General features: G+C 42.7%; 1 protein-coding gene across 1 annotated transcript in view; it reads left to right on the top strand.

The window, feature by feature from the left end:
• Positions 1-26578, top strand: part of LOC109924700 (progressive ankylosis protein-like) — a 113075-nt gene that overhangs the window by 4374 nt on the left and 82123 nt on the right. Inside the window, exons 2-3 of the mRNA XM_048608733.1 lie at positions 16345-16561; positions 23340-23458. Coding sequence (XP_048464690.1) covers positions 16345-16561; positions 23340-23458 — 336 coding nt within the window. The remainder of the gene's footprint in view (positions 1-16344; positions 16562-23339; positions 23459-26578) is intronic.

Raw genomic sequence — 26578 nt, 5'->3', positions numbered from 1 at the left:
TTAACTCTATTTTTTTCCTTCACAGATGCTGCCAGACCTGCTGAGCTTTTCCAGCAACTTTGTTTTGTTCCTGATTTATAGCATCCACAGTTCTTTCGGTTTTTATTCAGTCCACACCGGCCCTCTTGGCATCCCACTCAGACCCATCTCCCTTACAACCCACCTAATCTACACATCCCTGAACACCTTGGGCAATTTAGCATGGCCAATCCACCTAGCCTGCACATCTTTGGACTGTGGGAAGAAACCAGAGCACCCGGAGGAAACCCACACAGACACAGGGACAACATGCAAACTCCTCACAGTTGCCCAAGGGTGGAATTGAACCCAGATCCCTGGTGCTGTGAGGCAGCAAGGGGGCATAGATTTCAGGCAATGTACAAATGAAGCAAGGGTGTTATAAGAAAAACATTTTCATACAGTGAGTAGATAAGCTATGGAATGCGCTGCCTGGAAATGTGGAGGAGGCAGGTTCAACTGATGCTTTTGATTGTTACTTAGATAGCAGATTGTGCTGGGATACAGGAAAAAGACAGCAGGTTGACACTAGATAATAGTCAGTGAAGACATGATGGGCCAAATGACCTCATTCTGCAATTTTGTGATGAATTATCTTGTCACCTGATTAAAAGGCTGTGTGTTATTCCAGGCTTTGAGGTTAATGTTCTTCCTATAGTTGCTAGAAAACAACTGATAATTTTACATACACAAATCGTATATGTCACTGGTATTTTATGAAGTACAATCAGCCATAGTGCTGTTTAAAACTAACGGTGGCAGCAATGAGTTAGTGTTCTGTCATGACATTGTCCATCCTCCTCTCACAACAAAAATAAATTTTCCAGTGCTGTAATGTACTATATTTTTATAAATTTAGCAAATGTTTAAAAACGCATGTGAAAAATGAGAAATGTGTGGCCTCCAAACCCGAACTTTATGCTTTTCATGAGAGAACATTGCAAATCCTTAATTTGTGCATTAACGCACTACTTACCCCAGATGTGCACAAGATTTCCCAACATGGTGTAGTGTAATTTATTTGCACTGTGCTGCAGCATTGAAAATTTCACAGCCAATCATTGTTAGGTTTTGTTTTACTATTGCTGTATAATCCCATACTCTGATTCAAGGCTAAGGCCAGTACAGAGATATTGGTGTGAATTACATGGCTTGACCTTAAAGTAGCGTTTCTCTGAAGTCTTTATAGTAAGTGAACTAAAACAATGTTTTGCATGACTTTAGATACTACACAAATTCTAATCGTATCGTGTGTGTACAAAGAACAGTACAGCACAGGAACAGGCCCTTTGGCCTACCAAGACTGTGCCGACACATCTTTGCCTCTACGCTGTCTGTGTCTTCCTATTCCCTACCTATTCATATATCTGTCAAGATGCCTTTTAAACGTTGTTACTGTATCCACTTCCTCCACCATCTCTGGCAACGCATACCAGGCACTTAACTCACTCTGTTTTTTAAAAAGAAATTCCCTGTATATTTCCTTTAAACTTTCCACCTTTTACTTTAAACCTATGTCACATGGTAATTGACATTTCTACCCTGGAGAAAGACTGATTATCCATTCTATTTATGCCTGTTAGAAGTTTACAAAATTCTATCGGGTTGCCCTTCATGCTTTGGTCAAATGAAAACAAACCCAAGTTTGTCGATTCTCTCTTCATACTTAATACCTTCAAAAACCAGCAAAATCCTGGTAAGCCATTTCTGTACCCTCTGCAAAGCTAACACATTCTTCTTGTAGTATGGTGGCCAGAATTGCACTCAAATGTTGCTCAACTAAAATTCTATATAACTGCAACATGACAAACGAATTTTTATACTCAGTGCTGACAAATAAAGGCAAGCATGCCCTATACCTTCTTGACCAACTTATCCATTTGTGTTGCCACTTTCAGGGAACTGTGGACCTGGACCCCTGGATCCCTCTTTATTTGATGCTGCTAAGGGTTCTGCCACTTACCGTATACTTCTCTCCTGCATTAGATCTCCCAATTTAAAAAAAAAGTCTGTTGTCTCTATGCTGTCCATTTCCCTCTATTGCCTGCCTGTTCATATATATCGGTCAAGAAACCTCTTAAACTATGCTATTCTGTCTGCCTGCGCCACCACTTCGGGTGGCGCATTCCAGTGCATACCTGGGAGTATCTGTCGAGAAAGAAAGAGTTAATGTTTCAAGTCCGATAGTCTAGTATGACTCTTCAGAACTGAAGAAAAGTTGTGCTAGAATGGAAACATTAACTCTCTTTCTCTCCATCCACAGATGCTGCCAAACCTTCTCCTACAAACACAGATTATTGGAGTCTAGAATCACACTTGCACTGAAATCCATGTAAAATACTTCATTTCTGTGATAGGCAGACATCTTTTAGGCATAAAGGCGGCATTCTGTTAGTGACAAATAAACACTCATGTTTGTATGTCACGGTATCAGCATGAAACAATGACCTTCGTCTTTTGCTCAAACCTTTCGGATATCCTACCCTTTCAGTGTAGATGTTTTTAAATCCAGTTGTTCAGACATGTTATGACAGGCATATAGGGCAAATGGGACTTGAACACAGACCTTTTAGCCCTGTGGTAAATGCATAAAATGCACCACAAGTCCTGTTAAAACTGTGATCTGCAGTGTTCTAACTTGCCCAGGGATGGAGCAATAGATTTCCAATCCATTGCCTTAACCATGTGGTTACAACTACATATAATCATAGTCATAGTCATATTACTCTGAAAAGGCCATTTAGCCCATTGAATCTCTGTCACCACGCTAATTCCACTTCCCAGTGCTTTGCCCATAGCTTTGAATGTTATGACATTTCAAGTGCTCATCCACCTTTTTAAAGATTGAGGTTTCCTGCATCTACTACCCTCCCAGACAGTGCATTCCAGATGCCTACCATCCTCTGAATGAAAACATTGAGCCTTGAACCCACTCTAAACCTTTAAAATCATGCCCCATAGTTATTTACCTTTCAGCTGAAGAGAACAGTTGCTTCCTATCCACCCTGTCCATGTCCCTCATAATCTTATTTACTTCAATCAGGTCCCACCTCACTCTTACCTGCTTTAAGGAAAGCAAGCCAAGCCTATCAAACCTCTCTTCATGGCTAATGTGGTCCAGCCCAGGCCACATCCTGGTGAATCTCCTTTGCACCCCTTGCAGTGCAATCTCATCATTCCTATAGTGAGATGACTATAATTGCACACAGTACTCTTTCTGTGGCCAGAACAAAATTTTGTACAGCACCAACATGACCTTCTTGCTTTTATAATCTCTACCAAAACTAATAATGGCAAGCATCCTGTGTTGTCTTAACTATACTACTAACCTGTCTTCAGGGATCTGAGGACAAGCATCATAAGATTCCTCTATTCCTCTGAGCGTAGTGAAAGGAAATTCTTTAGAGGAGATACCAATCGGGGTAGATAATAGGGAACTAGCACATGTAAATTATTTGAATTTTCAAAATGCATTTGATAAGGTACTACATGTAAAACTGCTGAACAAGATGAGACCATGATGTTGTAGTTCATATATAGTGTGGATGGAATTGGCTAACTAATAGAAAACAGAGAATTTGGATAAAGGGGCATATTCATGTTTGTAAACTGTATCTAGCGGAGTGCCAGCACTCGACTCCTGTAAGATAGCACTCGGAACAGTCCTGTCCAGCAGCCTAGGCAAGCTGAGACCTTGGTCTCCAGCTCCTGCCAATTTGCTGGCCAGGGTTCCTCGGCCGAGCTAAGGTAGACCCCAGGTAGAGGAGATGGGTGGTGCTCCGTAACTCTTCTGGCAGAGAGTCCACCCACCATAGACTGACCATGAGTCCAGAACATTTGGCTCAGTTGATCCTGGCAGAAGACGCTGCCAAGTACACTGCCTGGCACTTGCACATCCTCCCTGGGTCAGCTGGGTTGGTGAATGTGAGGAGCATGTTGTCGGCGTAAGTGAAAAGGACCATGGCCGTGCCTGGCCCGCACCGAACCTGCCCCGACAACCTCCTCCACAAGAAGCACAGGAAAGGCTCCACAGCTGGCCAGACAAGGGGTAGCCCTGAAGTGAAGGGGTGTCATCAGGGACATGTTAACTTTAACCAGACACTCTGTGGCAGTGTACAAAAGTCAGATCTGGGCAACGAACTGTGTCCCAAACCTGAATAACCACAGAGTCCTGAGCAGATATTCGTGATCGACCCTGTCAAATGCCTTCTCCTGATCGAGGGACAGGAGGGCGCTCAACAGACCAGTCCACTGACAAAAATGGATCAGGTCCTGGACCAGATGGACGTTGCTGTTAATCTTCTGGCCCGGGACCATGTATAACTGGTCAGGGTGGATCATGTGGGCCAGCACAGATGCGAGATGAGAAGCCAACATTCTGGTGAAGATTTTACGCTGAGGAGGGAGACCGGACGTCAGTTCTTAAGAGAATGGAGGTCCCCTTTCTTTGGCAGCAGCACAAAGACTCACCTGTGTCAAGAAAGGGGCAACTCTCTGGCCATAAGACACACTCCAGGACCTGCGTGTAGTTGACCCCCCACCCCAGGTCGTCCCAGAACAATTCCACAGTAGGCTTATCCAGCCCCAAGGACTTGACCCTTGAGAGCCAGGGGAGTGTGCCAGTCAGCTTCTCAAGTGATGGGATGTCGAGTCTTCCGGCGTCCTCTGGGCAGCAGGTCCTCCCAAAGAATTCTGCAAGCATTCTTGCTGGATGGATTCGGAGAGAACAGAGCCGCGTAGTAGGTGTTAATCTGGGCCCTTCTGCCCTCCAGATCCGAGATGAGGGACCCGTCATCGGCCAGCAGCAGAAGGAGCTGCTGATGGATGCCACGCCTTTTTTCCAGCGAGTAAAAGAAGGGGAAGCCGTGGTCCAGATCCTGGAGGAGCCAGATCCGTGACCTGCAGGTCGCAGAGTGCAGCCGCCTTTTCTTCGTCCAACCCTCGCAGGGCTGTGCACCTCCTTCTTCAACTCCTCGATCCTGGATTTCTGCCTCTGTCGACCCCCTTGCGTGCTCCTGATAGAAGACGCAGACGTGAGCCTTGCCACGTCCCACCATAGCCTCCAGGAAGGGGAGCATCCCATCCTTCTCCAGCCGGCCCAGAAGCCACAAAACGAGTCCCGGAACTGCTTGTCCTCCAGCAGCAGGTTGTTAAAATGCCAGTACCCAGACCCGAGACGGGCACTGAACAGAAGGAGCTTGCCCACGCCAGGTGATCATCCATGCACAGTACCTGCCGCATGGAAGTCGCCGGAACGCAGGTGGATGCCCACGAAATGTTCAGGCAGTCGATCCTTGACTGTCCAACCCCAGGCCTCATGAAGGTCAAGGCGATGGAGTCAGGATGGTGATTCCGCCAGACGTCCACCAGGTCGAAGGACTTGACCAAGCTCCCCAACATCAAACCAGACCGGGCAGATGTGGGTGGGGGCCCAGGCAAGGGCAGCAGCAGCAAAAGCAGAGGTGGAAGGCCCAGGTGACGACGGCAGCAGTGGATCCAGGGAACCCCAGGCTGCAGCAGCAGTGGAAATAGGAGGCGTACACAGCCAGGAAATAACTGAGTTGACGGCACAGTCCAACAAGCAGAGCTTCCTCCTCCACGGTACACTGGCTGTGGCCACCCAGCTCGGAGTCAGTTCTCAACTAAAGAGATTCTAATCTCCTGTTTTTTTTAGGGGATTCTAATTGCCTGGTTATATTTTTTTCCTTTCTTTTCCCCCCTTCAGAATCTCCTAAGCTCGGAGTCAGTCCTCAACTGAGGACATTCCAATCTCCTGTTTTAATTAGTCAGTCAAGACTGTCCTGATTTGTGGTTTTTAACCTGGGCCAATCAAGAACCTCATAGTCAGCGAGATCTACCTGGTTAAAATCCCTACAGAGACCAAGTCTGGATATTGTCCAGATCTTTCTGCATTCGAACCTGGATTGCTTCAGTAGCTGTGGTGTTGAAAATGGTGCCTAAACATTGTGCAATCATTAGCGAACATCCCCATTTCTGACCTTTTCAATGATGGAGGAAAGTTCATTGAAGCAGCTGAAGATGGTTAGGCCTAGGACACCCTGAGGGAATACTGCAGAGATGTCCTGGAGCTGAGATGACCGACCTCCAACAATCACAACCTCTTCTTCCTATAGAACATAGAACAGTACAGCACAGTACATGCCCTTCGGCCTCTGCCAGGTATGACTCTAATCAGCGAAAGTGTTGTCCACGCCCCTCACCCCACCAATACCCATTGATCCCAGAGATGCTGCTGGACCTGCTGAGTTTCTCCAGCATTCTCTGTTTATTCCTTTAAAAGCTTTGTTGTTTTAAGAAGCAAGCAGCAAATATGTCACCAGCTGGACAGATAAACAGATAGCAGTCTGCACAGGCTTGTAGTGGCCTCTTGTGGTATAGAAGTGGTGTCTCTACCACAGAGCCAGGAGGCCTGCATTCAAGTCTGACCTGTTCCAGAGGTGAGTAATAACATCTCTGAGCAGATTCTTCTAAAAAAAAATTCAGCACAAGCTCATAGTGGCCTCTTGTAGTGCTGTCCTGGTTTCCCTACTTTTGAGCTGTGAGGATTGGCTTCAAGACCAGAGGTGTGTTACAACATTTCTAAACGGATTTTAAAAAAAAAATCAGCATAGGCTGGTGCATGCTGTAATGGCTAGTAGCTGGAGAATAAAAGTCAGCCAGACCTGGACAAATAGGTGCAAAGAAAAGCTATGAGGGCAATGTGTAGTCATAGAATCATAGAGCTGTACAGCATGGAAACAAGACGCTTTGGTCCAACTCGTCCATGCCGACCAGATATCCTAAATTAACCTAGTCCCATTTGCCAGCATTTGGCCCATATCCCTCTAAACCTTTCCTATTCATGTAACCGTCCAGATGCCTTTTTAAATGTTGTAATTGCAGCAGCCTCCACCACTTCCTTTGACCCCTCATTCCATACATGCTCCATCCGCTGCATGAAAAAGTTGCCCCTTAGGTTCTTCTTAAATCTTTCTCCTCTCATCTTAAACCAATATCCTCTAGTTGTGGACTCCACTATGCTATTCACCCTATCTATGCTCCTCATGATTTTATAAACTTGTGTAATGTCAGCCCTCAGCCTCTGAAGCTGCAGGAAAAATAGCCCCAGCCTATTCAGCCTCTCCCTATAGCTCAATCCCTCCAATCCTAGCAACATCCTTGTAAACCTTTTCTGAACCCTTTCAAGTTTCACAACATAGAAGGGAAACCAGAATTGAATGCAGTATTCCGAAAGTGGTCTAACCAATGTCTTGTATAGTCTCAACATGACCTCCCAACTGCTCCGAGTCTGGAATCAGTTGAGGTGCAATTGGGCATTGGCATTCTAGCAGTAAGTTAGACCCTTCAGGAAAATGTGAAAAACTTGCCTGAAAGACACACAAACCCAGGGGGCAGGTGGCCCTAAGACACAAAATTTAGGATTATGTTGAGAAGTGGGGACTATCGGGAAAAACAAATTAAAGTCCACTACAAAGGAAGATGCAGACAGAAAAGTACAAATGCACCTTTTTGTCAAGAAAAATGGCACAAAAAATCCCAACAAGAAGAAAGAATGGAGCGAACCCTTAATTGTGTTCAAAAAGGCATGATACATCGCAAAAAAGACAGTAATCCTCCACTTTGATTTCTAAAACTGCAGTAAAATATTTAACAGAATTTACAAGCTTGGAAATGTTTAAAAATAATTTAGAGGCTTTATCAGAAGCATATTGCTATACTAAAGAATTTTAAAACTTTAAAATGTTGCAGCTGTCCCAGACATTGGATAGGCCACTTTTGGAATACTGCATTTAATTCTGGTCTCCCTGATATAGAAAGAATGTTGCAAAACTTGAAAGGGTTCAGAAAAGATTTACAAGGATGTTGCCAGGGTTGGAGGGTTTGAGCTGTAGGGAGAGACTGAAAAAGCTGTGGCTATTTTCCCTAGAGTGTTGGAGGCTGAGGGGTTAGGGTTACAGAGGTTTACAAGATCATGAGGGGTATGGATAGGGTAAATAGACAAGGTCTTTTCCCTGGGGTGGGGGAATCCAAAACTAGAGGTCAAAGGTTTAAGGTAAAGAGGGGAAGGATTTAAAAGGGACCTAAGGGGTAACTTTTTCATACAGAGGGTGGTGTATGGAATGAGCTGCCAGATGAAGTGGTAGAGGCTGGTACAAGTTGCAACATTTAGAAGGCATCTGGATGGGGATATGAATAGGAAGGGTTTAGAGGGATATGGGCCAAATGCTGGCAAATGAGACTAGATTTATCTAGGATATCTGATCGGCATGGACAAGGGTCTGCTTCCATGCTGTATATTTCTATGACTGACTGACTCTATGGCTCTAATTCAAAAAATACAAATGCTTTACAAGAAAACATTCCAAGGATGGAAATAGTAAATCACTACAAAATAACGAATAAATGTAATTGTGAAAGCATTGTTAGAAGAATTTTCTGCAGTTCATTTGTGATACAGACTTGACTAAACTGAATAAACAAAAAGTATATAGATACTATCTATGTGGTCTTTATAGATGACTTGGATGAGGAAGTGGAACGGTGGGTCAGTAAGTTTTCCGATGACACGAAGGTTGGTGGAGTTATGGACAGTGTGGAGAGCTGTTGTAGGTTGCAATGGGACATTGACAGGATGCAGAGCTGGGCAAAGAAGTGGCAGATGGAATTCAACCCAGAAAAGTGTGAAGGGATTCATTTTGGAAGGTCAGATTTGAATGCAGAATACAGGGTTAATGGCAGGATTCTCGGCAGTGTGGAGGAACAGAGGGATCTTGGGGTCCACGTCCATAGATCCCTCAAAGTTGCTACCCAAGTTGATAGGGTTGTTAAGAAGGCATATGGTGTGTTGGCTTTCATTGGCAGTGGAATTGAGTTTAAGGGCCGTGAGATTATGCTGCAGCTCTATAAAACTCTGGTTAGACCACACTTGGAATATTGTGTTCAGTTCTGGTCACCTCATTATAGGAAAGATGTGGAAGCTTTAGAGAGAGTGCAGAGGAGATTTACCAGGATGCTGCCTGGACTGGAGGGCAGGTCTGATGAGGAAAAGTTGGGGGAGCTAGGGCTTTTTTCATTGGAGTGAAGAAGGATGAGAGGTGACTTGAGAGGTGTACAAGGTGATGAGAGGCATCGATAGAGTGGATAATCAAAGACTTTTTCCCAGGGCGGAAATGACTAATATGTGGGGGCATAATTTTAAGGTGATTGAAGGAAGGTATAGCGGAGATGTTAGAGATAGGTTCTTCACACAGACAGTGGTGGGTGTGTGGAATGCAATGCTGGCAGTGGTAGTGGATCAGATAATTTAGAGACATTTAAGTGACTCTTTGATAGGCACATGGAGGATAGTAAAATGTAGGATATGCAGGGTAGTTTGATCTTAGTAGGATAATAGGTTGGCACAACATTGAGGGCCAAAGGGCCTGTACTGTGCTGTACTGTTTTATGTTCTATGCTCTATGCTCTATACTATCAAGCTTTAAAATGATTTAAAATAAATTTGTGTTCCTGAAGACCAGCCTATAGAACATCGATTTGAAACAATATAGAAGTGATTGAAATATTTTACTCGAAGTATTTTAATCAGTAAGAAGATAGAGAAAAAGACATGATACTTTTGTAACAGATTCAACATCAGAGATGGTTCTAACAGAGCACAATATTAGATTTCATAGAGAAAACAGACTCTTCAATATAGAATTTCTTCCAAATTGAATACCAAATCAGAAACAGAACAAGTTCATGTGCTTCAATATTTGTTAGGGCCTGTAGCTGATAATGTTGTAAATTGCCAGAAGATAAAAGTTACTGATGTTTTTGATGACCACAAGAAAGCTCTGTGCAATTACTTTACATCAAGAACAAATACAATTCTTTAATCCATGTTTTAACAGAGGAGTTCAATTTCCAGGAGAATCCAGTCAATTTTATTAATATAGATTAGTTTGAAATCTGTGAATATGGAGCCTTGCAGTCAGAATTAAGAGACAGAACTAGAAGCATAAATACTTGTTGACATGTTCATCTTCACAGTCAGTGGGGTGAGGTTGCTAGCTTCTTGCTGAGAACACTTCCGCCACCCTCTTCCACCAGTTTGTTTTGCTATTGTTGACTCTGCGCCTTTCTCCCTCTCCCTCCCTCTCCTATAGTGCACGGATAATGCATAATACTGCACCCATTTCTCAAAAGACTTTGTTTGTAAGACTGTGTGTATTTCGGGACAAAGTCCTTCAAAACCTGCCACACCACTCCCTGTGGACTTTAGCAACTTGGAACAATTCTGGACATTACCAACACGGCCACAATTATAGCACTAGCTGAAATAAATTGGTCAATCAGCTACTAACCTAAAAAGTATTGCTCTCTTCAATTAACACTGGTGGAGATTGCAGTTGATGAACACATGTTCAGCCGTCTGAGCTTGAGAGCGTGTATTAGCAGGAACATTGAGCCCCAAGATGCACTACTGAAGTCAAATTAGCATTGCTTGCTCATTGATATTGTCGTCTACTTGGTCTAATGGTGTTGTGGTGCAATGGCATTGTCCTTGCTTCTGGCCAGATCTTCCTGTGCACATGCCACACCTTCACTGAAATGGCCAACTAATGTGTCTTGCATCACCAGTGTTTGTTGCAGGCATCATTTGGGTGATGAGGAGAGGGTTTTTGTCTCTGTCTGTCAGTGGTCTCAAGTTCTCACACCTGCTTTATTTATATCTAATTTTAATACAGAACGATTTTATTAATGTCAATCATATAAATAATTAACATCTGGCATCAAAAGATTTAAGTATATGCCATTTGGTTGCCCATTGTGTTGTATGATAGAGAAGCTATGCCAATTAGTTTGGGTCAAAGAACTAACTACTTTAAGAAGGAAAGGTGAATGCATACTGATGGTTAGTCCGAGAGACACCACTGTTTACAGTTGGTGTGTACACCTTTATTGTGCAAATTTTCAGGCATTTACAGGCTGAATCTGGTGTTTAAAAAATATGGATTACTTGTTTTCCTCAAGACTTCCAAGTTACACTTTGCCCCAACGATAATTATTGAGCTGTGAACTACATCCATGTGTAATTGCCTAACCTCCTTGCTTTCTGTAACCTTGTAATGACCTATCCCTGACCCACCCTGGTTTTCAACGCTTTGAGTGGGACAACTGTAGATTTCCAGGCATTCTGTTTTATCTGTCAGCAGTTTTGCATTATGAATATTGTGAATTCCAAGTTACCATGGCAGCTAGAGAACTTAAACTCAATTGACTAAATAAATCTAGAATAGACACCTGCCCAGCGGGAATAATAATCAGATTTAGAGTTTAACATCGGCAGTTGGAGCTCTGACCACAGCAATGAAATCTAGTGACTCTCCCACCAACCTGATGAGGGCAAACCTGATTAAATTAAGTGCCATATTGTAACAAAATTCCTGCTGCTAAGGCTTTTGAATTCGCCTTGGACATTAAATCATCGAACCATCTAGTGGGCTGACACTCTGTCAACCCCCCCACCTAAGTTATCAGATCTCCAGTACCAACAATGCCAGAAGGAAGGATGAGCATTGGTGGTATTGTACACAGACCAATGGTAAGGATTACCAATGGATCTCTTAGAAACTGCTTAACTGCTGAATCCCAGGGGGTGGGTTTGCTGCCTAGGGAGAAAGGGAAGCGAAGCAGGACAGTGACTTCCCTTCTCGATATCCAATCTCTGGGTGCACAGTTCTCTGAAAGTTGAGTCACAGGTAGATAGGGCAGTGAAGAGGGCTTTTGGCACACTGGCCTTCATCAGTCAGGGCATTGAGTACAGAAGTTGGGAAGTTATGTTATAGTTGTACAGGACATTAGTGAGGCTGCAGTTGGCGTATTGTGTTCAGTTTTGGTCATCTTGCTATAGGAAGGATGTTATTAAACTGAAGAGTGCAGAAGACATTTATAACAATGTTGCCAGGACTCAAGCAACTGAGTTATACAGAGAGGTTGGACAAAGTAGGACTTTTTTCTTTGTAGCACAGGAGATGAGGGGGAGTCTTGCCGATCATGAGAGGCATGGATAGGGTGAATGCACTCAGTCTTTTTCCCAGGGTTGGGGAATTGAGGACTAGAGGGCATCAGTTTAAGGTCAGAGGGGAAAGAATACATGGGAACCTGAGGGGCAACGTTTTTTACACAGAGGGTGGTATGCATATGGAATAAGCTGCCAGCAGAACTGTTCGAGGCGGATACATTAACAACATTTAAAAGGCATTTGGACGAATGCATGGATAGGAAAGGTTTAGAAGGATATGGACCAAGTGCAGGGAAACGGGGTTCGCGTGGATGGACATTATGGTCAGCATGGACCAGTTTGGATCAAAGGGCCTGTCCCCATGCTGTAGGACTCTATGACTCTAATTCCTGCAGTTCAACATTATCTTTCTCATTGAATTTGCTATGTAATGGCCAAAATATATTCTCCTGAATGCATTTAAAAATTCTTATTTCTTCTTTGGCTTCAGCCCTGATTGGATCTCCATTTAGAGGCAGGGACCGAGGGATTTATGTGCATAGATTTTTGAAGGTAACATAATACAGTGAGAAGTTATTTAACAAATCATAAGAAATCATGGATTTCATAAAGAGAGGCATCAAGTACAAAATGCTGAACATTTTATTAAATTCTGGTTCTGGTCTAAGTATTCTGACCAGCATTCTATAGACTTGAAGCTGCTGGAAATGGTGCATGGGAGATTTACCACATTGCACAAGGAATTCTAGTGGTGAGGTTGGAGGAGCTGGAGTTGTTGTTTTTGGAGTAAAGGAGATTTTGACAGAGCGGTCCAAGATTATAACAGGTTTTGATAAGATAACCCAGGAAAGGCTACAATGAAATTAGATAATGATCAGATAAACTCAACAAGTTTGGCAGCATCTGTGGGGAAAGAAAGTTAATATTTTGAGTCCAATATAACTCTTCTTGTCTTTAATATTTTGCTTTGATTGAAGAAAAGATGTTCTCATTAAGTGATGGTCCAGCACTAGGGAACAGATTTAAGCTATGAGATGAGATGCTGAGGAATATGCAAAAGGACTTTGCTAAATGTTCCTTGATGCTATACTTGGTCAAATGCTATCTTGATGTCCAGACATTACTGTCAGTTTTTACATGTTTTCTAATCAAACTGTTGAGAAATGTGGAGCAGATCTGGGTCTCCTGCCTCAAAATAGGGACACAGCACTGTGTCACAAGGTATATCTTTTATGCTTTTCATTATTTTTCTCTTGTGCGCCAATTTCTCCATCTAAATTTGTTTTCGGTCATCCTTTGCAGGACTCTAACATGTTCCCAATTTTCTGGCCTACTACTAATCTTTGCAGCATGGTACAACTTTCGACTGATACCTCCTTAATCTCTTTAAGTAGCCGTTGATGGTGTAGCCTTCTCAGTCTTTTCTTTCTCAATGGAATATATTTTTACCAAGAGTTATGAATTAACTCTTAGGGTAACGTGATGGCTCAGTGGTTAGCACTGGTGCCTCTCCGTGTCAGGGACTCAGGTTCAATTCCAGCCTTAGGTGACTGTCTTTTGTGTGGAGTTTGCACATTCTCACCATGTCTGCATGGGTTTCACCAGGTGCTTTGATTTCCTCCCACAGTCCAAAGACATGCAGATTAGGTGGGTTGGCCATAGTAAACTGCCCCACAGTGTCCAGGGATGTGCAGGGTTAGTCATGATAAATGCAACGTTATGAGGTTAGGGTGGGGAACTGGGTCTGGGTGGAATGTTCTTCAGAGGGTCAGTGCAGACTCAGTGGGCCGAATGGCCTCTGTCTGCGCTGTGGTGATTCAATGATCTCTGTAAATATATGTTACTGCTCCCTACCATCTTAGTTTTGAATCTGTTTTCCCATTCTACTATAGCAAACTCTGTTTAGATGCCCTGGTAATTGCCTTTATTTAAATTAAGACTCTGCTTTCCAACCTATAACTTTCATTCTCAAAGTGAAAGTGAAATTCTAACAAATTATGATCACTGTTAACAAGAGGAACCCTTTTGTTGAGGTCATTCATTAATCCCACATTATCAGATCAAAACTAGCAGGTTCCCTGGTTGGTTCCAGAATTCATTGATCTAAGGAACTGTCCTTAGCATATTCTTTGAATTCATCCAAGGGCTCCTTTGCCAATTTGATTCATTTGCCCTTGTGCATGCTGTAATATTTGCAGAAACATTTGAAAATCACTGTGTTAACATTTGATCTTTAAATTCATATTAACTGTACAGGTCTGGTAGTCTGGTAGTGGAAGTGTGAAAGTCCACACATACATCAATTTGATTTTTAAGATTTCAAGCTTCTGTGCAGTAATACCATTCACATTATTGATAATGATTTTGAGAAAAAATGCAATAAAGCTCATAAGGAGATAATTTTGTTTTAAGAACAAATTTTCCTCACAATAGCCTAAACATTGGGCATGAGGTCAGGTTTCAAAACAACTGGCTCAGCTCCCATTACCCTTTGCATGCTTTTCAGCTCTAAGCAATGACATGGGAGATGTTTATTTCCAAATAAAAAGCTTATCCCCACCCAGCTGCTTTTGAACCAGCCTTGATTCCCTCTTCAGGTCCATTTTGAATGTTACATGAGTACTCATTGGTTTGTAGCCTTAAATAAGGCTTCCAGTCTTACAGTACTGTGGGTACCAAAGGCTGCAGCAGTTCAAGAAGGCAGCTCACCATTGTCTCCAGTCTCAGCATAGTCTTTTTCCAATTGTTGGAATTAGCTTAATTGAAATGTTTCTGCCTTGGTTATCAGTTTCATGTAGAAAAGGTATATAACATATTTACCACTTAAAATATAGTGCTATTTCACCTCAGACTTCCCATGTATGTTGAAGATTTTTAGGTCCGCAAACAAGTCAACAATTTTGCACACAGCAAGACTCAACTCCCCAGGTTCATTTTTTAAAAATTTTTTTATTCATTCATGGCATGAGAGTGTCGCTGGCTAGACAGCATTTACTGCCCATCCCTGATTGATCAGAGGGCAGTTATGAGTCAACCACATTGCTGTGGGTCTAGATTCACATGTAGGCCAGACCAGGTAAGGATGGCCGATTCCTTCCCTTAGGGACATTAAAGTTTATTACACAGTTGCTCCTAGTATAGGCTAGGTACCTGTAACCTGTTCAGTAAGAGACAAGGGAAGATTTATGTTAAGTGATGGCTCAGTGGTTAGCACTGTCGATTTCACCCTCTGGCAACTGTCTGTGTGAATTTTGCACGTTCTCCCCATGACTGTATGGGCTTCTTTCAGGTACTCCGGTTTCCTTCCACAGTCCAAAGGTGTGCAAGTTAGGTGGATTGGCTATGCCAAATTGCCCATAGTGTCTAGGGTGGGAAATGCAGAGATATGGTAGGGGGTGGGTCTGGGTGGGATGCTCTTTGGAAGGTCAGTGTGGACTCAATGGGCCAAATGGCCTGCTTCCACACTTTAGGGATTCTAAGGAAATTTATTAGAGTTCTTAGAGAATATAACAATAAAGATTATAAGTATTGGCAACCATGCCCTTGACGTTAATCATGATATTTTATAAAGCCTGTCTGTCTCGTTGGTTTTATCAATGGGGCTGCACACTGGCTTCCTGCAATTTCACTGCTAGCTTATGTGTTTGAGGGGCAGAGACACTGCCTGTTTTTTGGGTGGGGATGGTGCATATGTGTAATATAAATTGCCAGTTGAAGTCTAACTTAGTAATTGTCCCTGTCCACAGGGAAAGCAGACAACCAGCTTTATCCAGCTCTCTGTTTAACTACAGTAAATCTATCTTCAAATGTATAATTGTAAGCATACTGAGTCAAAAGTTTCAACACTTCTCAGGATTTATCTGTGAAATTGTAGCATGTAAAATAGCATGCTGCAATTAATTGTTTTGTAATTTTACAAATTACAATTCACATTGTGTGGGACTTAGACACAAGACTTTTTTTGTGAAACTGAAAGTCTGTTAACATCAGAATGGAGGCTAATTTGAGGCTTTTCACGCTATTGCTTAAATGTGCCATTATTGCAACGATTGTTAACAGCACATTTGAAAACTGATCTTGTGCTGGCTCATTCTTGCCAAGTAAGTTGAATGACTTGTGCAAAACTGATTTTTTAAGGAAAACTCTTGTGGGCACCGTAACCATAGGGACTCGGTGTTGCTGGTGAATCTTAGGTTGTTCACACTCAATCACGTTAAGACCTATTGAATTGATATTAAAAGGTAACTTTATGGATTTCACTAACTGCTTCTCTCCCATCTTCTGTCATCTCTGAACAGGCACTAAACAGGGGTATAGCAGCTGTTAAAGAGGATGCCATTGAGATGCTTGCTAGCTATGGGCTGGCCTACTCCCTCATGAAGTTCTTCACTGGACCAATGAGTGACTTTAAGAATGTGGGACTAGTATTTGTTCACAGTCGGCGCGATAGAATCAAGGCTGTCCTTTGCATGGTCACAGCTGGTACTGTGGCTGCCATCTTTCATATTCTAATAGGTAACTTTTCTATCTTCATAGTTGAGATGTGATTTTGAAAGTTTGGTTAATTATGTTAATTCATTATTCTGAGAAGTATTGGATGTCTGTTTAAACTTGTTTGTGTTAAAGAGTCATACAAGAGTCAACGTTAACTGTTTCTCTCTACACAGATGCTGCCAGACCTGCTGTGTTTCTCCAGCACTTTTGATTTTATTTCAGATGTCCAAATTCCACCACATTTTGCTTTTCTTTGTATTGGTACTGGACTATCTTGCATGCTTGTTACTTTCTTAAAATCCTGCTGAATTATTTTATCCTTGGCATGCTGCATGTCCAGAAGTGAATCTTGAAGAAGGAAGCACTAATGATATTTCCTAGAACTGGATGACAATACTTTGTATTTATGTAATGCCTTTAATGTAACGACAATAAAAGTTCATAAGTTTGTTATCAAACAGCATTTGACACCCAGTGACCCAATGATGTATTTGAGCAGAATTAAAACAGCTTGATCAAGGAGATAGGTTTAAAGGAGGGAAGAGAAATGTTCTTAACCTCCTTGAAGCATGACCAACAATGGAAGGGTAATTAAAACGGGAGTGGGGAGGGGAATGAGGATTTTCAATAAGTAGAAATGAAGGAGTGTAGCTATTTCAGAGGCTGGAGTAGATTGAGGATAAAAAGGGCATTGAAGGCAAGATTGTGAACCTCTAATATTGACACATTGCTTAACTGGGAAGCAGTGTAGGTCAGGGGATGATAAATGAACAGGATAATGAGATATTTTCATTTCCTGCCAATATGGCACAAAATCTTCCCGGCTCACCAAGAAGACCTGGACAGAGGTTGTGCAGAGTGAGCTATGGAATGGCACCGCACACTGGGTCCAGTGCAGGTAAAGGGTAAATGACTTATCCTTGCAGAGTGAATTAGACTGACAAGTTGGTGAAATGTGCAATAAAAGTGGGTGGGGACAGAAGGAGTACTCAATTATTACGGCTGTTGATGCATGCACTGTGCCTCTTACCTGCTTTAGTTGCATTGACTGCATGTTTGTGTATCACAGAAATCTTCTACTTCCTCTATGTGGCACCTACCTTTCACAAGAGTTAAGCTTGGGAAAGGCATAGTAACTCTTCATGTATCTGTTGAACAATTCAGCTGTACGGGGGTTCTCCTCAGCTCCGCTTGATGCCTAACTTGTTTTGTCCTTGTATGGACAAAAGCAAAGAGTGGGGGAAGAGGGACAGGTATTTGTCTGTTCACCACTGCAAATTGGAGGCGTTTGAGCTGCAATGGAGCAGTTACTCAGAAATTGAGTTTTGAGTGGCAGACATGGAACGTGTTTGTTTGAGTATCAATAAAAAGATTGCTGCACACATCGATGGGAGTATACTATTTAATATTCATGCAGCTAATACTAGTTGTTTTCCTGCTGCAGGTTCGACTGCAGCAGAGACTCCCCAATGAACCTTTTCAGAGTTCCTCTGAAGACAATAGTCCAACATAAAGTCATAGAACTACCATATCTACCTGGGTGAAAATATCTTTCCTTAGATCTCCTCTAAACCAGTTGCTCCTCACCTTAAAAGTCTGTTGTTTGGTCTTAGAAATATCTGCCACAGGGAAGGAATTCTCACGATCTACTCCGTCTATGCCTCTCATAGTTCTGTAAACTTCAATCAGATTCGCACTCACCTTCCTTTGCTCCAGGGAAAATAAACAACTTATCATCCTCCTCCTCATAACTGATAAAAGTCAGTCAACAATATCCTCCCTTTGCCTCCCATAGCAGCCTGGGATACATCTTATGAGGACCTGGGGTATCATGCACCTGTATGTCAGCTAAAACATTTAATGCCTCCTCCTTATTCATTTTAATGTATTCTAGAACCTCATCATCCCAACTGAAATCCCTGGCTATAAAAGACCTCATCCCCTGTCCACTGGCTCCTTATACAGGTTACCCATTTGGTCTTTAATAGACCCCAGTCTTTCCCTGGTAATCCTCTTACTCTTAATATTCTTACAAAAAGCCTTGGGGTTTTCCTTGATTGCATCTGCCAAAGATATTTAGTGGCCCCTCTTTGCCCTCCTAAATTCCTTTTTGAGTGACATCCTGCACACACAATACTTTTGAATGGCCTCCCCTGTTTTTAATGTGCTTTGTCTAACATATGCTTCGTTTACTCTTTATCAAACTCAACAGCCGTTGACATCCAGGGTTCACTGGATCTACTGCCGTTGGCCTTCAATCTTAGAGGAACACGCTGGCCCTAAATTCTCACTATATAACTTTTAAAAGACTCCTACTTTCCAAATGTAGACTTACTTGCAAGTCCCTGTCTGTGCTTGCCAGATTCTATCTATTACTGTTGAAATTGGCCTTCACCCAGTTTAGACACTTCTGCATTATCCTTGTTTCTGTCCGTAATGATCTGGAAGCAATCGGAAGTATGGTCACTATCACCAGAATTCACATCCAGTAAAACTTAAACCACTTGACCAGCTTCAATCCCTAGCTTTAGGCCTAGCACTGCCCCATCTCTGGTAGGACAATGTGTGTACTGAGAACACAATGTCACATTTTTCCTTGCACCAAGCTCCAGTGCAGATGCATGCACTGCGGTCATAATGATGCCACTAATCTAGTCAACCAGGGACCTAATCTGTCATCCTTACCTGGTCTTCTGGAGTACTGTATCCAGTTCTGATCACCCTGTTACAGGAAGGATATTATTAAGCTGGAGAAGGTTCAGAAAAGATTTACAAGGATGTTGCCAGGAATGGAGAGTTTGAGTTATAAGGAGAGGTTGAAGAGGCTGGAACTTTTTTCATTGGAGTGTAGGAAGTTGAGGGGTGATCTTCTAGAGGTTTATAAAATCATGAGGGGTATAAATAAGGTAGATGGCAAGTGTTGTTTCCCTAGGATCAAGGATTTCGTGACTCAGGGGCATATTTTTAAAGTGAGAGTAGAAGAATTTTAAAAAAAAAACATGAGCAGCATTTTTTTTTTTGTGTGGTTCTTCTGTGGAGTGAACTTCCAGAGGAAGTGGTGGATGTGGGTACAATTACAACATTTAAAAGACATCTTGATAAGTGCATGAATAAATAATGTTTGGAGCAATATAGGCCAAGTCCCACTGTCCTCTATAGCTGTCTGTCCTTGACAATCATGAATCTGATGAACTCTATAGCTCTCTTAAGTGGGGTGTTGTTGACCAGTGTTGGCAGCAGTCAATGACTGCTTGGGCGATTGAGCAGAATATCACTTGTTGAACCCTGGAAGGAACTGGAGGTTTAGAAATTAGACTTGCAGTGAGTTTCAAGGTCTCTGGCTTTGGGAGGCCCCTCATATCCCCTTGGGTCCAGTTCATTCTGCATTATGGTGCCGTAGGTGACTGATTTCCTGGATAGCCCCAGTCTCTTCTGGCACTGCAAACATGTCTTGCTGGTCCAGTATACTCTTGCGTGTGTCAGGACTTGTGACTGCCTCTCCCTTGCTGCCTGGCATCCAGTGTTAACTCCTGTTGCTGCTGCTGCTGCTTTGCGCTTTGCAATAATTGGCGTACTACATGGTATTCATCAGCCGAGCACACAGGGAAGAAGATGGTGTCAATATCTCCTTTCCTTATAGATAGCCTCTCCAGTTTTTTTAGATCTATAATACCTCCTCAAGAAAGACCTTCTCTGCAAATCAGTTGTGTTGTTCCTATCTCTAGCACTTCCTAAAAGTTTACCAAAAGTTTCCCAACCGAGAATTGATACTTCTTTCATGAGTAGCACCCAGTCACTTTTTCTGGGTGGAATTTCCCCTTTATGACAAGAAAAGTGCTGAAAAGTGCAAATAAGTGGGCAAGTTGGCTCTGGAGAAATAGTCTCCCCCTTCGTGCCACCTCAGCAGTTGAGTGCTGAGTGAGTACGTCCTTTTAGGGGTTTTGTCAACTAGGGCAGCACGGTGGCTCAGTGGTTAGCACTGCTGCCTCACAGCGCCAGGGACCCGGGTTCAATTCCACCTTCAGGTGACTGTCTGTGTGGAGTTTGCACATTCTCCCCGTCTCTGCGTGGGTTTCCTCTGGGTACTCCGGTTTCCTCCCACTGTCCAAAGATGTGCAGGTTAGGTGGATTGGCTAAGCTAAATTGCCCGTAGTGTTCAGGGCTCTGTAGATTAGATGAGTTATAAGGGGGATGGGTCTGGGTGGGATGCTCCAAGGGTTGGTGTGGACTTGTTGGGCCAAAGGGCCTGTTTCCACACTGTAGGGATTCTATCATTCTATGATTCACCAGCAATTAAGATTGTTAAGTAGTCAATCAACAGTCATTCATTTAAGGGCCTCAACTCACCTCCAAGCCTGATTACTTAAAATGGGGCCAATTAAAGGCTATTATGGGTACAAAGGGGAGACTGCCTGTAACACCCTTCTCCCCAAGCTTCTCGACCAAAGAGAAGCAGAAGAAAAATGCTTACCCTCTCCCTGTTGGATTCCCTGAGACCTAGGCCCCAACCAACGGCATGTAGAACCCAGAATCTGTGAACCTCTGATTTTGGTGAGATAGGACTCCACAGTTGAAATCTGCAATTGACCAAGAAGCTTTAAACCAGCTGAATGGAGCTTAACTTAGCAGGCTTTCTTGGTGGTGGGGGCGCTGTGTCACTCACCATTGAACATGCCCATTGGAAAAAACACTGTTGAGCTATCTGGCATAAGAAAGTCATCGAAGATGCTTTGGCCAGGTCAGAGGCTGGGAATCCATTGGTGAGTAATGTACTTCCTGACTTCCCAAAGTCTGTCCACCATCTATGACGTACAAGACAGATATGTAATGGAATACTCTCCACATGCCTGGATAAGCAACTCTGATAATATTCAACAAGCTCCACACCACCCACAGATCGTCCAACCCTTTTGATGAGTACTCCATCCTCCACCTTAAGCATTCTGTCCTTGTATCTCTGGTGCATAGAGACAGCAGTATGTGCCGGCTACAAGATGCGTTGCAATAATTTGTCAGGCTTTGTTTGACAGTACCTTTCACACTGACCTCTACCACCTGGAAGATGGAGGACAGAAAACACATAGACCACTGAAAATTCCTGGTCAAGTCACGCATCATCCTGACTGAGAACTATATCACCATTCCTTCATTGTTGATGGGTCAAAATCCTGGAATGCTGGAACAGCACTGTGGGTGTTCTACACCACATGAAATGGCAGCAGTTCAAGAAGGTGGCTCATCACCACCTCTTGAGAGCGGTCAAGACTGAGTAATAACTGCTAGTGACGTTTGTTGCCCAGGGATGAAAATACATGGTTTAGTACATTTCTTGGGACCTGGCTTTCCGTGCCAACCCAAGGGCTACAATGAGTTTGGGATGTTTTTCCCACATTTCTAATGAAAGTGAATGCATAACATAAACAAATGTGAGGAAAGTACACAGTAAATGGCATGAACTTTAGGAGCATTGATATGCAGAGGGATCTTGGGGTGCAAGTCTGTAGCTCCCTGAAAGTGGCAACATAAGTGGATAAGGTGGTAAAGAACACCTATAGCATGATTGCCTTCATCAGTTTGGGCATTGAGTATGGAAGTTGGAAAGTCATGTTCAAACTGTGTAAAACATCAGGCCACATTTGGGGTATTTTGTACAGCTTTGGTCACCATGCTATTGGAAGGAAGCTGTGGAGAAGGTACAAAAGAGGTTTACTAGGATGTTGCCTGGATTGATATGTATTAGCTATAAGGAGACGTTGGACAAAATTGGACTGTTTTTGCTAGAGTGTCAGATGTTGAGGGCCAACCTAATAGAAGTGTACAAAATTATGAGAGGAGTGGATAGTTGTGTTTCTAGTTGGAGTCTTTTTCCCAGGTTGGAAATGTCAAATGCTAAAGGGCATAGATTTTAGGTGCAAGTCCAAAAGTTTTTTACACAGAGGGTGTTAGGTGTCTGGTACATGCTGCCAGGAAAGAGGGCCTAATCCTATGCTGTAGTGTTCTAGATTCTACGTTAAATTATAATACATGATTTTGTACAAAATTCTGTCTTGTTAGAGAGGCCAGAAGAATGGCTGCCTTGCACAATGAAAATATTAATGTGGGTACAATAGAGGTTAGTATTTAAAACATAGAGTACAAGGGTACAGAGAGTGTCACTTTACCGCTGGCCATACCACTGTTTACCTGATTGATCCTGAATGTCCTGAACAGGAATTTGTTCCATTTCACAATACCAGAGCCACTTGCTTTCCAATAAACATGGATGTTTAACAAAAAGAATGTGAGTTTTTTTTGTTGACTTAAAGTTGTTGTCGGTGTATTATATTTCCGTAAACTGTGTCAAATGTTGCACAGAGCCTAATTATTTATTTGCAAGCTTTTATTTACAGAAATGTACATTGTGTACCATGCAACCACAACAGAATAATAATTTGGCTTGAGTTAGTTGTCAATGAATACCCAACACTTGAATACAATTAACTCCCAAATGGTATATAATTAATAAATGAGAGCTGCCTGGTTTGAGTTTGTATCCTAGCCTTGTGTGTGTATAGAAGCAAACTGTTGGTCACACTGATTCCTTAGCTGCAGGGTAATCTTTTAAAATGGCTATTATGTAGCTTCAGGCACAATTTAAATACTGTAATAGAGGTTGTAGCTAACATCAAACATTAAAGAGATTTTATTTTAAAATGGGGTTATAGAGAAAGACTAACTGTACAGATTTCAGGGATTAATCAGCTGCTAGGTATGACTTTGACTATGTTTGATTTACCCCCTTTTTATTTTGTGTTTTCAGCATATACGGATCTGGGATATTACATTATTAACAAATTACATCATGTGGATGATTCTGTGGGAAGTAAAACAAGAAAGGCCTTTCTATACCTGGCTGCCTTCCCGATGCTGGATTCCTTGGTAAATTAAGATCTTTAATTTTTGACAAATGTTACTTAAGCTTTTGTTTCCTACAGTGAAAGGCAAATATTGATTTTTCATATGAACCCATAATTATGAATGGAAAATAGAAACCAGAGGTCCTAGTTTCAGCAGGCTGTAAGGTCCAGTGCTCTGTTTTGCTGGTAGCAACCAGTTTAGTGACCCAAATTGAAGGGCTACTGTTCAATAAATCAGGCTGCATGGATTGTATTGAGTTTGGTGACACTGGTCTCAGACTGGCAGGTTCTATTAAGTAAGGGTGGTGTCTTAGTAGAGTGGTTCGTTGAGTGGCAGAGAGCCTTCATTCCCACATGGGCCCTCTTTGTGGGCCACAATGTGCCCCAAAGGGACAGCCCCCACCCCCAAACTTCCAGGTTTTACTGGTCAGTTTGCAGTAGGAAGTGGGTGTTCCTGTCAAGGGCAAACTGGCTGCTAAGGGCATGAAGTAGCCTAATATTGGCCACCAGGTGGGCAGCTGATCCATCAATTTACCCAATGCCTTTAATTGCTAGTTTTCCAGCTTTTCCACCCCTTTCCAGCTTTTATTTGAAATCCAAATTAAATAGCTAAGGAATAAAGCTTGGTTGCCATACTGTCAGCTATAACATAATTTCTCAACTCATATCAACTAAACCTATCAAATCTGAAGCACAGATCTTTGCCTTATTTAAGTTAAAATTTGTGTGGATGGACAAGTGGACTGATGGTTCTGGCCTACTGCAAGTCATTTTATTTGTTTGTTTATTTATTTCTGAAGATATCTACCTCCAATAAATAATTTTCCAAGAATGCTGTCTCGCCATCAGTTGAGGCCCTTATGATGTTACCCACTGACCACTTGTGTGCCTCATCCGCTGGTGCTGCTATTAACCCAGTTATAGTTTCATCTGTAACATCAGGAAGCCAGAACAGAACAGAACCCAGACTGTGTGGGATGAGTCTGCAATATTATAATATTAAAATAGTTAGTGTTGTTAGTCAACCTCAAGACATGTGATTCAACAGGAACCTGACTCTGTGGTTTGTTATGCAAACTGACTTATAGAAAACTACAAAGTGCATCACAATGTTTATAGCTTGCAGACTTCTGTCAGTCAGTAAGCCCGACACACCACATGGATAACATCAGAAAAGCTGAAGCCTTTACCTCCATCTAAGTAATGTACCCTAAAACAACGAGGCAACAATGGCAGTGATGGTGATAGCATGTAGACATGAAAATCTAGTGATGACTGCTAATCAGTGGCAGTAAGTGAATGCACCAACCCTCCAAAGAGCATCCCACCCAGATCCTTGCCCTATCTCTATTACTCCACATTTTACCATAGCTAATCCACCTAGTCTGCAATCCCTAGTCACTATGGGGCAATTTAGCAGGGCCAATCCCCCTAACCTACACATCTTTGGACTGTGGGAGGAAACTAGAGCACATGACAGAAATCCATGCAAACTCCACACATGCAGTCACCCGAGGCTGGAATCGAAGCAGGTCCCTGGCGCTGTGAGGCTAACCATTGTGCCGCCCTGTGGAATGTCGAATCAACAAGAGCCAATTCAATTTCTTTGGTTAAAGCTACTCCTCAACCAGTATGAGACATGAAATAAAAACCAAAATAGAAGTCATATAAGAGATGCAGTATATAGAACGAAAGTGACTGAAATAAATGCACAGAAGCGGGTATCCTATCACCAAGTCAATCTTTATTTACATGTGTACATTATACTGGCTGTGACCAGCCAGGTTGGAGATAGTCCTTGAAGTCAGGAGACTCTTTGAATTCCCTGTTTATTGTTTTGTTTTGGTTACCCCCACACTATTGCTATCCAGCAATAGTGCTTATGTCCCCACACAGTATCTGTGGTGTGTGTGTGTGTGTGTGTGTGTGTGTAAGTGCAGGGACTCAGTGAAGACACCATTGTACAAATAATTTTATTCAATATTTCCACCACCAGGAAAAACACCCACATGGCAGGGAACCAGCCACAAGCAAGACCTGATAGGGGTAATGCTTTTGTGGGGAAGAAAAGAAGTAAATGGGGAGAGTGGGAATTAAATCAAAATAGAGTTGAAGGGGGAAATAAAGCACTCAGCCCCAACGGGTGCCCACTCTCCCTAAAGATATTGAGAGAAATCCTCTGTTTATATTTTTTTTTTATACCCCTACAATGCCTTACAGCAGTAGAGCTTATTTTTCCCCACAGCACCTGTGTTGTGTGTTGAAGTGCAGGAATCAATAAAAACACCAAGTGCAAATAATTTTATTCAATATTTTCCAACACCAGGAAAAACGCCCATGTGGGCAGGGAACCAGTGTCAGACGGAGCCCGGTAGGGGCAATGCCTTTGTGAAAGAGTAAGTGAAGGGGAGGGTAAGGATCAAATCAGAGTAGAATTGGAGGGGGAAAGTAAAGCACTCCACCGTTGCAGTGCCCACTTCCCCCTCAAGGCATTGAGAGAAATCCTGTTTTTATATTTGTCAGCCAGGAGTTCCCTGGTTAACAACCCAAATCAAGGATTTCTTGTCAATAAGGTCCACCTGGTTCCAATCACTACATCCATCCACCCAAGTCCGGCAATGTAGGTTTGGCCTTTCTCTGGTCGTTTCTCCTGGGATATTTTTGCCCTAGGTCCAGTTCCTCTGACTTGCACACAGGCGGTTTGTACCGGACCATAGCCTACCACTTGCTTCTGGAGCGTCATGGGAGAGTTTCCTCCTCCTCTTCCAGCTGTAATGGTATTGAGGCTGCATCCGTCTTTGGTCTTTGGGGTTTCCTCGATGCTAGACAGAGGGGGAGAAACCACAGTTTCTGACAGGCCGTCTGGCTGTTCTGAGGGGTCAGGTATGTTTTTCTCCAGCCCTGTTTGTGAGGTAGCAGCATTCAGGTGATCTACATGTTTGTTCAGAACTGCCTCAAGTACCCAAACATTGTATGTCATGGGACCTGACCTCACCTTGTAAATGCGGGTTCCAGCACCAAACTTTTTAAGGAAGCATGTGGCCAGTATTGGTATTCCTGCTTCTGTTATTTTCTTGCTTGTGTGCTCTCTCTCTAACAGTTTCTCTCATGCACAATGTCACCCTCTCACTGGGAATAACAG

The sequence above is a fragment of the Rhincodon typus genome, chromosome 2 (genome assembly GCF_021869965.1).
Source record: "Rhincodon typus isolate 14 chromosome 2, sRhiTyp1.1, whole genome shotgun sequence".
Taxonomy (NCBI): domain Eukaryota; kingdom Metazoa; phylum Chordata; class Chondrichthyes; order Orectolobiformes; family Rhincodontidae; genus Rhincodon; species Rhincodon typus.
Note: the sequence above shows the minus strand (reverse complement) of the source record. Positions and strands in the feature narration are given on the sequence as shown.